The sequence below is a fragment of the Amphiura filiformis genome, chromosome 5, assembly GCF_039555335.1.
Source record: "Amphiura filiformis chromosome 5, Afil_fr2py, whole genome shotgun sequence".
Classification (NCBI taxonomy): domain Eukaryota; kingdom Metazoa; phylum Echinodermata; class Ophiuroidea; order Amphilepidida; family Amphiuridae; genus Amphiura; species Amphiura filiformis.
In genome coordinates this window covers 72,849,281-72,865,341 of record NC_092632.1, presented here as the reverse complement: position 1 = coordinate 72,865,341, position 16,061 = coordinate 72,849,281, and the positions used below count along the sequence as shown (strand labels likewise).

Here is a 16,061-nt window from a genome sequence, read left to right as displayed (position 1 = left end):
TAGAGTTTTGAAACCCTCCAGAAAGAACAGATTTCAAATTTAGATGAAAGAAAAACAGCCCAATGATAAAGTTCAATCAATATTTAATGTTAAATCATCTTTCTTGGGTCTTTTCCAAGTAAATAAGTGGGGTCCTTTCCAAGGGGGCGCAGATGGTGCATGCCCCCGGGCCTATGCCTTAAACATGCAAAAGGGAGCCTATTTTGGGGCTTTTCTTGCAACTGAGCACCTGTGGTCTGAAGGTTTCTGGGTACACTGTCCTGTGGGCATTCAGATTTTAGACTTTGTTGGGATGTATGCCCTAATGTTAGGAGGTATGCATAGGGGTGTGTTTTTGTTTGGGTGTGTTAGAGGTATATCAGGCATGAGAATTTTCAGTTTAAAAACTGAATTCAGGTTTTTTTATAGTCAAAATTTCTGTAACTTCAGCCTGTTTTTGGTACTTTTTGCCCAATTTCATGCGCATTTTCAGTTTTTTCAGTTTTTTTTAGGAAAGTGCAGTCTCATGCCTGGTATATGTAAACACAGACAGATGTTTACATGCAACAAATCTCAAAAATGCCACAGGTGTAGTATCAGTCCACACTTGGGGAGTGAAAACTTAAGGGTCCACGGAAGGCAAATAAATGTGTGTCCACTGTTGGATGTTTGATGTTTGTCAGTAGTTACATGTAGGGGTACGTTTGTAAATGCCTCCAAACGAGGACCTACATATGGATACACACCATAAAACGATGACACACCTCCAAACGAGGACGTCCTCGGTTTGAAACTATGACCAGGACGACGTAAATGATGCAAATATGCATATAAGATAGCATATATATATAAGGTAGGTTCCCCATAGGGGGTATAGTACGGGTCATAGTTGGATAGTAAGTTGTCTGGTGTGTTTGTGTGAGGTCCACGGTGTGTCGATTAAAATGGGTGTGTAAGTCCTCGGTTAGATCCTCGTTTGAACGTATTTACAAACAGGGGTGTGTGTGTGTGTTTATGATATGAAATGCACCTATTGAATTCAAATAAACTCTCATGTTCTTTGCATTTTATTTGCAGACAAGGCAAAAGGTATTATCATCAGCATTTGTGCGAGCCATGAAGGACCCATTCCCACCAGCCAGAACAGCAGGTGTCATGGCTACACTAGCAACTCAAAAATTCTACACAATTAATGATTGTGCCAATCGAGTGCTACCCACTCTATGTACGCTTACTGTAGACCCTGATAAAGGCGTCAGGGATTGTACTTTTAGAGCTATTAGAGTGTATTTAGATAAACTACACAAAGTGTCTGAGAACCCGGAGTTATTAGCAGAAATAGGCAAGTATAAATTGAGATTTGCATTTCTGTTTTGAATAGATATTTGTGACATATCAAGAGGAATGAGTTACATATCTAACCCTGGTCGAAAATACCTTTACATATGCTTCTAAAGAGCACATTTAGAGCTTTCAAAAATTGAAAACCCCATGTTAATACGACTTGTTTTTGCGAAGTTACATCAATTTATCAATTGCAGAAAACAATATAAAACAAAAGAGTTTCAATTCTGTGTTCCAATCCCAAATATACCAATATACCAATATTGTGCCAATCGAGTGCTACCCACTCTATGTACGCTTACTGTAGACCCTGATAAAGGCGTCAGGGATTGTACTTTTAGAGCTATTAGAGTGTATTTAGATAAACTACACAAAGTGTCTGAGAACCCGGAGTTATTAGCAGAAATAGGCAAGTATAAATTGAGATTTGCATTTCTGTTTTGAATAGATATTTGTGACATATCAAGAGGAATGAGTTACATGTCGACCCTGGTCGAAAATACCTTTTACATATGCTTCTAAAGAGCACATTTAGAGCTTTCAAAAATTGAAAACCCCATGTTAATACGACTTGTTTTTGCGAAGTTACATCAATTTATCAATTGCAGAAAACAATAACAAAAGAGTTTCAATTCTGTGTTCCAATCCCAAATATACCAATATACCAATATTGTGCCAATCGAGTGCTACCCACTCTATGTACGCTTACTGTAGACCCTGATAAAGGCGTCAGGGATTGTACTTTTAGAGCTATTAGAGTGTATTTAGATAAACTACACAAAGTGTCTGAGAACCCGGAGTTATTAGCAGAAATAGGCAAGTATAAATTGAGATTTGCATTTCTGTTTTGAATAGATATTTGTGACATATCAAGAGGAATGAGTTACATGTCGACCCTGGTCGAAATACCTTTTACATATGCTTCTAAAGAGCACATTTAGAGCTTTCAAAAATTGAAAACCCCATGTTAATACGACTTGTTTTTGCGAAGTTACGTCAATTTATCAATTGCAGAAAACAATATAAAACAAAAGAATTTCAATTCTTTCTTTGCTAATATCTCAAAATTAATATTAGCGACATCCAACTCATTTCCCTTGATCGTGTCACATTTAATGTATTATTTAATGCACTGTAAATATGTAAATTAGAACAAACTGAAATGTAGTAAATTAAATTGGCTGCATCGGACGTAGATGATTAAAATATATTGGTGACAAATGCTTTGGTCATTAGTGGTCCCAGCAGCTGTTGGAAATTGGTAGTAAATTGTTTTAATTGAGTATTAGAATTAATAATTTATCCAACGTGACATTAAAGTTGCGCAATCCTGTTATAGTCCAATACTCCTAAATTTTATAATTAACATAAATTTCATTTGACATACAAAAATTGTTATATTACTTTCAAATCATGGAAATAACACCACTGGTATTGACCAATAAATAGAATACCACCAATAAAAAGTACAATAGAATTTGCTTTTTATAAGGACTAAACAGAATTATTTAGACATTGAGGTCCGTATGCACAAAAGAGTTAGACCGGGTCTAAAGTTAGACCTGGTCTAAGTGGAATTTAGTTCCATGAGGAATGGTCCTTTACTATTATTTCCTTCCTAGAGTAGCTAGAAAATTCTAAAGATTTAAATGCAAAATTCAAAAATAATACAAAATAATAATACAAGTAAACGAAAATTTCCTTTCTCCTGGGACTAAATTTCACTTAGACCGGGTAGACCCGGTCTAACTCTTTTGTGCATACGGACCTGAGTATTTGAAGGAATATAATTATGTTACCTATTACTAGTATTAGGATATTCCAGTTAAAATCTACACACCCTTTATGGAAGACATGACCTTAATCTTCCACACAGGGAGTGTGAATTTCAAATGGGGTTACCTGAATGGGAGACTCCATATGAAATATTCACCTCCTGTGTGGGAGATTAAGATCATGTCTTCCATGGGGGTGTATGGATTTCAAGTGGTTACAAACTTACACAAATAAGTATGGGTTTAAAATTTTTAATAACCATACTCTCTATTTCTGAATTTTATTTACAAAGCTTGATAAATGATAGAATAAAAATAATATAATTTTTACAGAATCTGAAGTGAATTCTGCCACCAGTCATCCAGATACCAGTAGTACTTGGGCAGGTTGGGCAATGTCTGCAGTGACCTCTAAGTTATACAGACCAGGATCACAACCACCAACTCAACCAGCTGCTGCAGGGACTGCTACTGCAGGTGATACCACCAAAGGTAAAAGTTAGGGTGTGTTTGTAATCAAATAAATGAAGGATTGAACTTTTGTTCACAACACACAAAGTTGCGCACCTGAAATTTGCAGTTGTTAAGACTACAACCTTCTTCAGCAGAAAAATCTCAGGGTGTTTTTAGCTTACCAAAAGACATATGGTTATAAAACTATTGATGAATTAGAGAATACACGATAGGAATTTTTATTTTGCCTATCCTCTACCATGTGATAGACGACAGGGAGGTCCAATATTTTGAGTAGTGGATGCCGGCGCAGACTACGATAAAAATATTGGACCTGCCTGTCGTCTATCATAGGTAGAGGATAGGCAAAATAAAAATTCCTATCGTTTATTCTCATTCTTAGTCAGTTAAATACTATTTTAATAACTGTAAACAATTTTTTAAAGCAAAAACTAAGTTATCGTCATAAAAACTCCCCTCATTATCAAATGAACGAAACTTTCGCGTATTCCGCACTAGTCTACGCATACAGCGCGATACATACGCGCACCTCTACAAGAGTGTTACGCATTATCAAGACGCATGATGACGTACATGGGGTCGCGTCTACAGGCTGATAGAGCGGCACCGAAATCATGCGATTATCCAATCAGAAATGTGTCTACGAACTATACCACTCCTACTGACTAAGAATTTGGAATAAAAGTGGTTTTCTAAATTACATATCTTGGGTGTGTGGGGGAGGGGGCTTATTTGATATGAACCCTGCTATTACTAGCCCATAACTTGAAAAACTGAAAACATTTTAATAAGTGTACCAACCATGTGATGTTGTAAGCAAATAGTATGTATTATGACACTTTTTAAGCAAATATTACACAATATTTTAGCATCTGATCCCTGGTTTATTATCTGTATGCTAATTTGACACTATATTATTCAATCACTGGCAGAAGTAAGTTTTTGAACAAATCAATCAGAAGGTTAGCCTGTAGACCTATTCCAATTCATACAAATTTATGCTTTTACATGCACCATGTATGGCACATCATGCCAAACTCAATCAAGAAATGAAGAGCTTATTTCCAAACCGTGTAAGTCCACAAGATTCACTTTGAAGAAAATCAGGAATCTTCTTTATGGCAATGAAAAAAAGTTTGATTTCTATAAAATTACAGTGAAGTGAAGGTGACATATGAAGAGCTTTGTTTCAAAACCCCTTACATCCACTTTTGGCCAAATTGAGTTATTGGCATAATATTATAGTGTGGGTAAAAATACACATTTTGGTGGTTGTTTGACCTTCATACTACCTTCCCTTCCGAGTTATCGCATATTTCCTGTTTGGGAAATCTTCGGAATTTCCGGAAATCTGAACTTAAAATGAATATAGAATTGTTTTGTTTTAAATTTGTTGATGTATAATGGTAGCCTGGAATGTTCTTTACCTATTAAAACTAAAAGGAACTGTTTTTGGGTCACTATATTTGAAAAAATCATTTTAATTAACAAAAGGTGTAGCTTCGAAATACCCAAAAATGCCATTTTCCGAATTTAATTAAAATTCATAATTAAAAAAGTAAATGAGATATTTCAATTTTTTTTTTTTATTTTCAAAGCATTAATCAAGTTACATAATGTAGTGCAAACAAATGGGCTCAAATTTGATTGCAAAGGTGGTTTCTAGAAAAGGGGTAAATTTATTTTGTTGCAAAACCCCTTACATCCACAAAAGGTGCGATATAAAAGAAATAATAAAATAAATAGGAAGCCTTGAAAATGGTCCCAAACCTATTCTTTTAGTTTCTATTCATCAACACTTTATCCAATCTCAAATTGAATCAAATCGAACAAGTAATACTTGCACAATTAAAAAAAGCTGTTTTTCTCAAAAAGTCAAAAGTGGATGTAAGGGGTTTTGCAACAAAGCTCTTCATATATAGGACCATAAAAACATGCTAAGTTAAAATCTAGAGACTTTCAATTTTTTTTAATGAATTAATTTGTTTTAAAAATAGCATGGACTTAACACGTTTTGACACAAAATGCAATTTCTGGCATGGACTTAACACATTTTGACACAAAACACAGTATCTGTAACACAGAACTAGCCATATTTTTCTCAAACTAGTCTTAAAAATTTATTACAAACATACAAAATGTGATTCTTTCTACTATAAAACACAATTTTGCCACAAAACACCTTGCATCTTGAACCCCCTCCCCCGTCCATTTTTACCAAAATTTGACGTTAAAAATCGATTCAAAATTCAAAACTTAGTTGTATTGCATTTCTCAGAATTGAATAAACATCATTTCACTGACAATAAGTGATGACCTGAAATATCCACTTGTTTTATCACATTATCACAATTTTCCCCTCCCCCCATGCTGCCAACCTTTAACTTTAAAAGTAATACCTTGAATTTAGTAGCACATTTTGATAATCATACAAAATAATGATATCAAAAACTAACTCTACCACCATCCTCTAACATTAATTCTACCATCACAACCTCTCCCTCTCCCCCTTCCCACCCTGTTCATGTCTTTCTGGAGGTATCTATCAAATATTTAAGAAATCCCATACAAACTAGGCCTACTAATATTTAAAAAAACACCCAAAAAACAACAACAACTTTTTATGCAGACCAAATTCAGGTATACTAGTCTCAGGACCAAACAAGAACGAAGACGCAAAGCAAGGCAGTGTTATCAATCATGCAGAACGTTAGCGATAAACTATTGAAAGCTCTATGCCGTGCTACTTGCCTACAAGCTGCCCACAAGGGCAGTGTTCGTGGACTTAACACAGTTTGCTACAAAACTGGATTGGACTTAACACGTTTTGGAAAAAAAATCGATACTTTGTGTGTCAATATTTCGGAACTTGACTAATTTTGGAAAAATTGGGTGGACTTAACACGGTTTGGAAATAAGCTCTTCAAATGCACACCGCATTCTGTCATCATGTTACTAATATGGAGAAATCTTTGCTTGTGTCTTCGTCAGTGGTGTGCATGGTTACAAGGCAACATTGTCCTAAAATTAAAGTTTCTTAATCATTTAAAATGAACAAATTCTTATAACTTGTACTTTGCAGTGTCATGGGAATTAGGAGATAACCTTGACCTGAAATAAACTTACCGTATTTCGTCAAATAGTCGCTCCCTCAAATAAACGCCCCCACCACTTTTTTCAACCAAGATGTTTCAAAAATGCTGATATTTCCATGCTATCTTGTGTAGTAAGCTTACCAAGTTGCCCAAATGGTCGATAATAGCGTCACTTTTTGGCGAAAACCAGAAGTCGGTGTTTCTAGTTCATAGTTCGTCATTTTAGCGTGAGTTTTAAGTTTACCTAATGATTTTAACAGGAATTATCATTTTAAAATTGACCTTGAATAAACACCCCTCCCCCCATTGGGAAAATGTAACACCCCGGGGGGGTTTATTTGACAAAATACGGTATGGTAAAAAAAAATCACTGTTAGAAACTGAAATTCGGTCACATTTGAGCTCAATGCTACTCTCTCAATTTGGCGCTCAGAAATGGGCTATTCCAGTTGAAATTCATATACCCCCTGAAATCCTATGGAAGACATGACATTAATCTCCCACAAAGGGAGTATGAATTTCAAATGGGGTTACCTGAATAGGTGACTTCCATTTGAAATGGATTTTTAACTGGAATAGCCCAGTGCATGTGTCAGTTTACGAATGAATTACTTCTCTATGCTGCTACAGGTTTGCTCTGCCAAGAAAAAATGAAGGAAATGTTTGCGGATAATTTGAAACCTCTGATCTTATATGTTGTTTTTTGATTCATTTCAGACAATACATCTCAACCTGGCATTGATGAGATTGATGACAAGAAACCCGAGCCATCGTCTTCCAAGATGGGTAGCAAGGAGGACAGAGATTCAGCATCCGATTATGAGGAGGAGGAGGGTGATGGATGGGGTAAAGATGACGACTGGGGTGATATAGATGTAAGTAGTACAATTGTAAACGGTACTTGGCTCAGTTGTTGTTTGAAAAGTTATATTTTGAAATAGATGATTTACACCCACTTAAAATAAAGTTACAAAAGATAATATATGATGTATTGAACAATAATTTACTAATATGACTTAGCATTTCAAGTATTTGAAGTAATTGTCACTGAACAGAAAGTAAACAGCAAAACAATAAATGTGACCAGTACAGCACGAATGAGCGTAAATGTCCTCAATTGTATTCTGAGTTACAGTGTAAAATGGGCATGAAGGTCGTATTCATAGGTACCTCAATTTGGTGCTACGTGTACCTCATTTAATGAGATACACGTAGCACCAAATTGAAATACCTATGAATATGACCTTCATGCCCATTTTACACTGTAACTCGGAATACAATTGAGGACATTTACGGCTCATTCGTGCTGTACGGTCACAAATGTGCATACCATTGTCAATAGTTCGGATATAATAATAATATGTGATGTGTTTAAGCAAAGTCAGTCGGAAGTCGGATATATTGATTTTCAGATATAGTCAAACAAAGGAAGAATTTCTTTTGTTGCATATTGTTTTGGAAACACTTCAACTGTTCATATCTTTAGAACTAAATGTTCAATTTCAATGGGGTTTTCTGCAAAATGTAGCTTTGCAAATGCTTTATACAGTCATGTAAAAAACTAAAAATTGAATGATTGATTTCAGACTGATTTTCCTTGATCACACCACATATATTATATCATTGATTATTATGTCCGGAATTGAGCTGAAATACCATATTATGAAGTCTTAAAATATGACTTCTAGATCTTAACTATAATATTCTATCACCCTTCATTTCCAAATGTATGCAGACTGTTTCCAATGCATCATCGAAGACCTCTAAATCACGAGAGTCGCACAAAGATTCAGTGGATGAGAATCCAGGCTGGGACAATGCTGGATGGGAAGATACTGATGAATGGGGAGCGCTAGAAGACACAGCACCACCTATGCAATCACAAGCAGCTAAAAAGAAAACTAGTACCAGCAAAGAGACATCAAGAACTTCTTCCGCTCTGAAACTTGGTGGAAAGAAAAAACCTGAACCGGACTTTGGTTTCGATGACTGGGGGTCGGATAATTCTTGGGGACTTGATACGGGGGGATCAACAAAATCTAATACGAGTAGGACTTCTAAATCATCCGCTGGTAGCGAAAGAACTTCAAAAGTCTCATCGAAAGCTGTTGCTAAGAATGAGAAATCAAAAAGTGATGATAATTTTGGTGGTTGGGATGATATGGCTGATTGGGGTGAGATGGATGGTGAGGAAGGAGGATCACAGAAACCAAAGGATGATGATGATGTTGCAGGAGGATGGGGAGATGATGACGATGATTGGGGACCTATAGACGATACCAAACCAGCACCAAGCAAGGTGAGATTATTATAGCAGTGTATGAAATATTGTTGATTGTTTTTTGAAACATATATGTGATAGTCGCATGTTTTTGTAATATTTGCAATTTGCAGTGAATATTGTAGCAAGTTTTATCGAGGAAGTGTGATATAAGAATTTAGGGTATAGGTGGCAAAGAGGACACAAGAGGAAATTGACAAATTATTGATACGCAATTGACTATAATTGAAGACCGAAATATAAAGACAAGTTTGCGTATGACGTCCTGTCAACCAGACCAAAAATACTGTACTGTGCAGGTCAGCAACCAATCACGTCACACCTTTGCCCTGACGTCAGACGCAAACTAGTCTTTTTATTTTAATTTGGTCTTCAATTATATGTCGGATATCCTTTGGAAATTGGAAGCGCATCATCAATGCCAGTGCACCAGATCCAAATCATGCGCACTGTCAGCTCACATATTCGTCACTCGCATCGATGATGTTGTGTGGTTTATGATTGTGGAATGAAAATGAAATGGCCTGTTGCCCATCATGCACATCTCAGATAGATAAAGATGGCAGAATTGTGGGCAAGTGCAAATTTATTTGCTTTTCTTCATTTTAATGATGTGCCTGATTTAAGAATGATCTCTAATGTAGAATCTGTTTCTGGAGTGTACCTGCTCCAGTGACAGGGTCAGAATTTTGGCGAGAATATGAGAATCGATTCTCCCAAACAGATTTGAGTGAATTCTTGTTGGTTCTCACAAATTTTTGTAGTTTTAACAGAAGTTTATTTGCCAGAATCAAATGATTCCCACAGATTTATTTTGCAAGAATCAAAATTGATTCTCACACTGCAAAACGAAATGCTGACCCTGTGAGCTGGTGACAGAAAAGTATACATTACTTGAAGAACTGGCTGCTTCAACATACAATTATGTCATTGAAGAAGTGCAAAACAGATTGTAAAAGCCCCAACTTTGTGAAACTCCCAATTGCATTTTCCGTCAGCAGCCTTCAGCTCCACCACCACCAGGTTGGGATGTAGATCTTGAGTTTAGCAAAGACACCAGCAATGCACCTGCCAGTAGCTATAACTGGGGAGATGAACAGGCTACAGAGGAGGAGGATGATTTCTTTGGATCTGATACTAAGGTAGTATTGACCATGTTGAATATGCATGGCACCAATGACTGACTTACTAACATGGGGCTTGTATGAGACGGTTGGTGAATGCTTGTTAATTGGTTGTTCCATTTAGATAATTGATGCTCAATAACCAACCTCGTTTCACATTGCAAAAAGCAATGTTTTTTGAAATACCATGTAGCTATTTGCCAGCGAAGTGGTTACATAACTCCCTAGTAACTGGATCATGCACCTTTTGTAATTGATAATACATGCCATAGACTTTGTGTTGCGATCAGTTCGATCATGGTGCAGAACTCAAAAGCGTGATACAGTTGACATAGTGATACTAGTAATCGGATTACACATAACACTTCGCTGGCGAATTATATCTACCGTATTCATTCCAATAAGCGCCCAGGGTGCTTCACAAAGTCATTTTGGGTGGGCGCTTATTTTTTACCTCGTTTACCTAATTTTTTCGCAAGGGGCGTTTATTAGAGACAAATTTACGTATGTTATAAAAGGGTCCTGAGACGTGTAGCTTTTCTGATGCAGAAAATGTATTGCAAGTTTACGCAGGACTTGTAGTCCTGCAGCTATTTCACTGTATCGACATCTATCTGTCACTTCAACATAATGGTACCCTTTAGCAAATTGAAAATACCCTGGGTGGGCGTTTATTGGAGCATGGGCGCTTATTGGAATGAATACGGTACATATTTATCCATGTATTGTGTCATAGAAGTTAGGCAGGGCCAATATTTTGGTAGGGGATGACGGTGCACCAAATATTGGACCTGCTTTCTATGATGCAACAGAAGATACCAATATCAAAAATTTCTGTTGTTTAATTTTCATTCTTATTCAGTTTAATATTATTATTATAGTTTTAACTATTTTTTCCAGAATACAATAAAGTTTTGTGAATACTTCCAGAAAGTATGTGTATTATCACAACACTTACATCGCACCGCAACAACCATTTTTGTGATGTACTATCCTCTAATCATGTTGAATCCAATCAGATTTAATGAAATAGGAAGATTTGGAAGGAAGATTTGGAAGGGAATATGATAAAATAGCTCGGTACACTGATATCATCATTCCTAACTGCATGTTTTACTAATTCATTTAATAATAATAATAATAATGATACCACTGTTGAAATGTTATGTCTTTGTTGCGAAGCAGATTCATGGAATCATAATGTGTTGACATTGTTCTCATGTAACTAGATGGGGCATAATATTGAGTGTGACCGTCCACCACAAACCTCTCGTATTAAAGTTGGCCCACTTGAAATTATGTTTTATTTCATATGTAGAAAGTATATATTTCATAAGCTTAAAAATTGTGAATCATTTGACTACATTTTGAACTATATTTCAAAATCAAATTTGCAGATTTTACTACAGGTTTGTGGTGGACAATTGATTAACATTTCTTGGGACAAATTAAATTAAATATCATCAGTAATTCCAACTGAATTCAACAGCTAGCTCCAGTCCAACCAACCCCTTCCAACTGAATTCTACAACTAGCTCCTGTACAACCCTTTAGGCCTAAAAAATGGTTTGATTGGCATAACAAAAAAAATAGGGTAGGTAGGTAGGATTTTTTTTTCTTTTAACATATTTAAAACTGTAAATTGCATTTGATAAAGGCCTTGGAACTTTTTTCCTTTTCTTTTTTTTTAAATTTCATTTTTAGTTATTTAAAAAAAAAAATTCTTGCAGAAAAAACCAAAAAGAAGTCTAGGGTCAGGCCTACTTTTAGGGTCGGTCGGCTTACGCCAATCAAACAAATTTTTTAGGCCTTATTCATTCATGATGGGATCAAGCTTTGGTGAGATAAGTGAACACTCTGGATAAGGGAATCTATCTGCAATTCTGGGGTAATCACTGAAAGATAGCATACAAGTAGATATGGCCTTTTAAATGTCAGAGAATGAAATGAAATTAAAGTGTCAAATTAAAGCATCAACAACAGTCATGTTCTCTGGGAAGATCACACAGCTGGATAACAGAGAGATCTGTATGAAAGAAGTCTGGATAAGGGAGGATGGAATGTATCTTGAAAATACAATGTTATAATTGAAGACTGAATTAAAAGTGAACCAAAAATGCCATACTGTGCAGGTCAGCAAACCAATCATGCAGCACCTTTGCCCTGATGTAAACTAGTCTTTTTTTAATTCAGTCTTCAATGCATCATCTCAAGTTGAGAGTAACGCCATGGCAGATTCAAATCAATGCATTTACGTGGTTGTGTCACCAGCATACTGACAAATTGCCTTTCTAGGCATGTGTATATTCCCTGCCGGATTAGGTTAATGCACACTGTTCAAAGCTGCCACTGCAAAATTCAACATGGTGTTACTCTCAACTTGAGATGAGACGGACTTCTTTAGTGGCTTCTTTAAGTCTTACATTCTTCCTTTCTGCTTTAATTTTTACAGAAGTCAAGTTCTCTCAGCGCCAAACCAAAGACATCTCAGACAGTATCCAAACCTAGACAGAAGCCATCCTCTGCTAAAGCCTCATCATCAGGATGGGATGCGGATAATGATGGGTGGGGAGCAACAGATGATGGATGGGGACAAGAGGGTGATGGCAATTGGGGGTCAATGGGAGGAGATGAAGGTATGAGGAAATAGTCCTAGTATAGCATTATATTTAATATAGATTCGAATAGGGATGCTTTGTTTGTGCGTCAGGCTTTTGTTCTGCTGTGGACTCACATACTCGGACCGGTGTCACAGGTGTGACAAGTTTGGTAATGTGGGTGACATACACCCCCCCCATGGAATTCCATAAAGAGCACCCTATGATTTTGAATTTTGGTAGCTATGTGTCTCCTCTATCTACTGACACCAACATAAGTACCAACATTCTTCATACCTTGCTGCTATGGTATAATTTTGTGGTTGCACCCTCACCAAACCTTGATTGTACACACAAGTAAGCTAAAAATTGATTTTCTTTTTTTGCAGAAAAAAATGTAATCTTTACCCGATTTGTAGTTGCCGTGTAGAAGTCAATCACAAAATAAACCTAAACACAAAGTTTTAGTTCAATCACCTGAAATATTCTTATAAGAGCAAAAACTGACCGATATTTTGCCTGTACCCCTAAGAAAATGGATTTCTGTGTCACCATCCATATATTTCAGTTTTAATGGATTTTGTATAAAGTGATTGATGACAGGACACCATTGTTTTTTCATAAAAAACACATTTAGTTGGTTATAGGGCATTATGTGACGCGCTCAAGCAAAATCAGTCGGAACTCAAAAATATTAAATTTTGAGTTTCTTCTAAGATAGTAAAAAAAATGGATTTAATATGTGATGCGATCAAGCAAAATCAGTCGGAACTCTGGAATATTGATTTTGAGATATAGCCAAACAAAGGGAATATTTCCCTTTGCTTCCTGTTGTTTTGGAAACTCTTTTTAAAATTAAAATTGCTCATATCTTTGGAACGGGTTGTTCATGAATTTCAATGGGGTTTTCTGTAAAATGCAGCTTTGTAATTTTTTTTACTATCTTAGAAGAAACTCAAAATTTAATATTTTTGAGTTCCGACTGATTTTGCTTGAGCGCGTCACATAATGCCCTATAACCAACTAAATGTGTTTTTTATGAAAAAACAATGGTGTCCTGTCATCAATCACTTTATACAAAATCCATTAAAACTGAAATATATGGATGGTGACACAGAAATCCATTTTCTTAGGGGTACAGGCAAAATTTCGGTCAGTTTTTGCTCTTATAAGAATATTTAAGGTGATTGAATTAAAACGTTCATACCCCACCCCTTAACATTCACAGAAATTTGCAAAATCAATTTTAAAATCCAAAAACTTGCATCCGTCTGATGTCAGTCACACATGTGATCAACCCTTTGTTGACCACTGACAAGAAAATACAATATTTCTGAAAAGTACAGACTTTTGTGTAAGTATTATACAAAAGATATGGTGTTATCTGTAAAGCAGGCACAGGAGAATTAGTGTGAAATACCCCCTAGTTATGTCACCGAAGAATGGCCCAAAAGGGGTCCTCTCAGAATTTGCTGCATCAACTACACAGACCTATTTCCATTTGTTTCAATCTTACTTTCTAGGGTTAAGTAAAGCGGAATTAGCCAAGAAACAGAGGGAAGAGAAACGTCTACAAAGAGAGAAGGAAATCCGAGAGAAACGTGCTGCCAGGAAAACAGCAGGAGCTATGAAGCTTGGAGTCAAGAAAGGAGATTAATAGAATAATACATATTTATTAACAGTAGTGTTAAATATATTTATTTCAAATCTATACATCAACTCCGTAAACATTCTAGAAAATATCATCTCCATTCTGTACTTTAGGTATAATAATGAAATCTATGGATTTTGAAAAACTAATCATAAATACTCCGTAAATCATGGGGGGCGGCACTCAACACAAATGATTGTACAGGTATGCTCCCTTGGAAAAGACCCATTTTTGGACCTCGCAAATTGAGCGCTAAAAGACCCTTGATTTTGAAACTTGCAGCTGTGAAGACCCCTAAATGGCTCATTCTCTCATTTCTTGCTTTGTCAAGGCAATGTTCAACTGTTTGCAGCTCCAAGAGGCCCTTTGTTACCAGTGTGCCATCGGCTCCCAAAGAGGGGGAACGTACCCACCAAAAAAATTAATAATGTGCCTCCTCCAGGTGTGATTCGGGACCCAACTTTGGGAAAACATTTCAGAACTCTATCAGCAGGCCGCTGACACCCATAGCGGTGTTCAGTACCGATAGATGTATCCGTTTTTCATAGATGCACCATGTAAAAATAGTTTTTATCAATTACTCATATATTAGGGTACCAGTATTACCTTTATGTAAGCATACTAGGAGTTAGCCTCATATCAAGACATGGATTATACAGCTTACAGTATAAAGCTGTCTATTACTCAATGAAGTCTTGGCAATAGGCTAATTCGACTGCTCTGTGCCAGAAGTTGGTTAAGTGCAATAGCTGCCATGTGTAGATGATAGGCCTGGCATTTTCGGGTAATTTTGTACCCGGGTACCCGCCGCAATTTTCAGGCGGGTAACCGGTACTGAATTGCAAAAAAAAAAAAATAAATAAAATAATTTTTTTTTTTTAAGTTTTTTATTTTTTTTTGTAGTGTCCTGGACCTAGACCTAAATACTAGGATCATTCATGGTTGACCTAAAAAAAAAAAAAAAAAAAAAAATTTCAAGATATTTTGTTATTTTTTATATGAAAATTGATAATTTGTATTCATGTCATAGTCTATTAATGATTTCAAAATGTATTGAATTTGAATGCATTTTGAAATCATTAATAGACTATGACATGAATACAAATTATCAATTTTCATATAAAAAATAACAAAATATCTTGAAATTTTTTTTTTTTTTTTTTTTTTTTTAGGTCAACCATGAATGATCCTGGCATTTAGGTCTAGGTCCAGGGACACTACAAAACCGAAAAAATAAAAACTTTTTTTTTTTTTTTTTTTTTGAGTAACAGGGGAGGGTATTTACTACCCGGGTTATGTAATCTCGGGCGGGTGCGCGTTTACCCGATCGAAAATGCCAGCCTTAGTAGATGAGTACAATATACTGTGTGTAAATTGCAAAATGTTCACAGGGCAGCTATTACACTTGCCTACTTCTGGCACTGAGCAGTCAAATTGGATGTATGTTACCTGAAGGATGGGTATGGGGTGACTGACGACAAATAAGATAATAATAAATTTTATGATTCTTGACATATTTGTCAAATTTTATTGTGTGTGATCAATGCCTCTTTGATGTACCAGATACTGTAATCATTTATTACTAAATATTAGATACACAGTATACATATAAATATATAATTATTATGTATAAAAATATAGTACCATAGACAAACACTTAATTTGTAACAGGGTTTATCAATTTCAGGAAACATGCAGATAATTTAGTGACAAATTATTTGACTCATTGCTCCTGGAAGTG

At 35.9% G+C, this 16,061-nt stretch overlaps 1 protein-coding gene across 1 annotated transcript in view; it reads left to right on the top strand.

Annotated features, from left to right (window-relative positions):
- Nucleotides 1-15,080, top strand: part of LOC140153670 (N-terminal kinase-like protein) — a 32,401-nt gene extending 17,321 nt beyond the window's left edge. The window contains 7 exon segments of the mRNA XM_072176476.1: nt 1,057-1,321; nt 3,432-3,590; nt 7,385-7,542; nt 8,403-8,966; nt 9,947-10,090; nt 12,525-12,708; nt 14,193-15,080. Coding sequence (XP_072032577.1) covers nt 1,057-1,321; nt 3,432-3,590; nt 7,385-7,542; nt 8,403-8,966; nt 9,947-10,090; nt 12,525-12,708; nt 14,193-14,326 — 1,608 coding nt within the window. The 3' untranslated portion in view covers nt 14,327-15,080.
- The last annotated feature ends 981 nt before the right edge of the window (nt 15,081-16,061 follow it).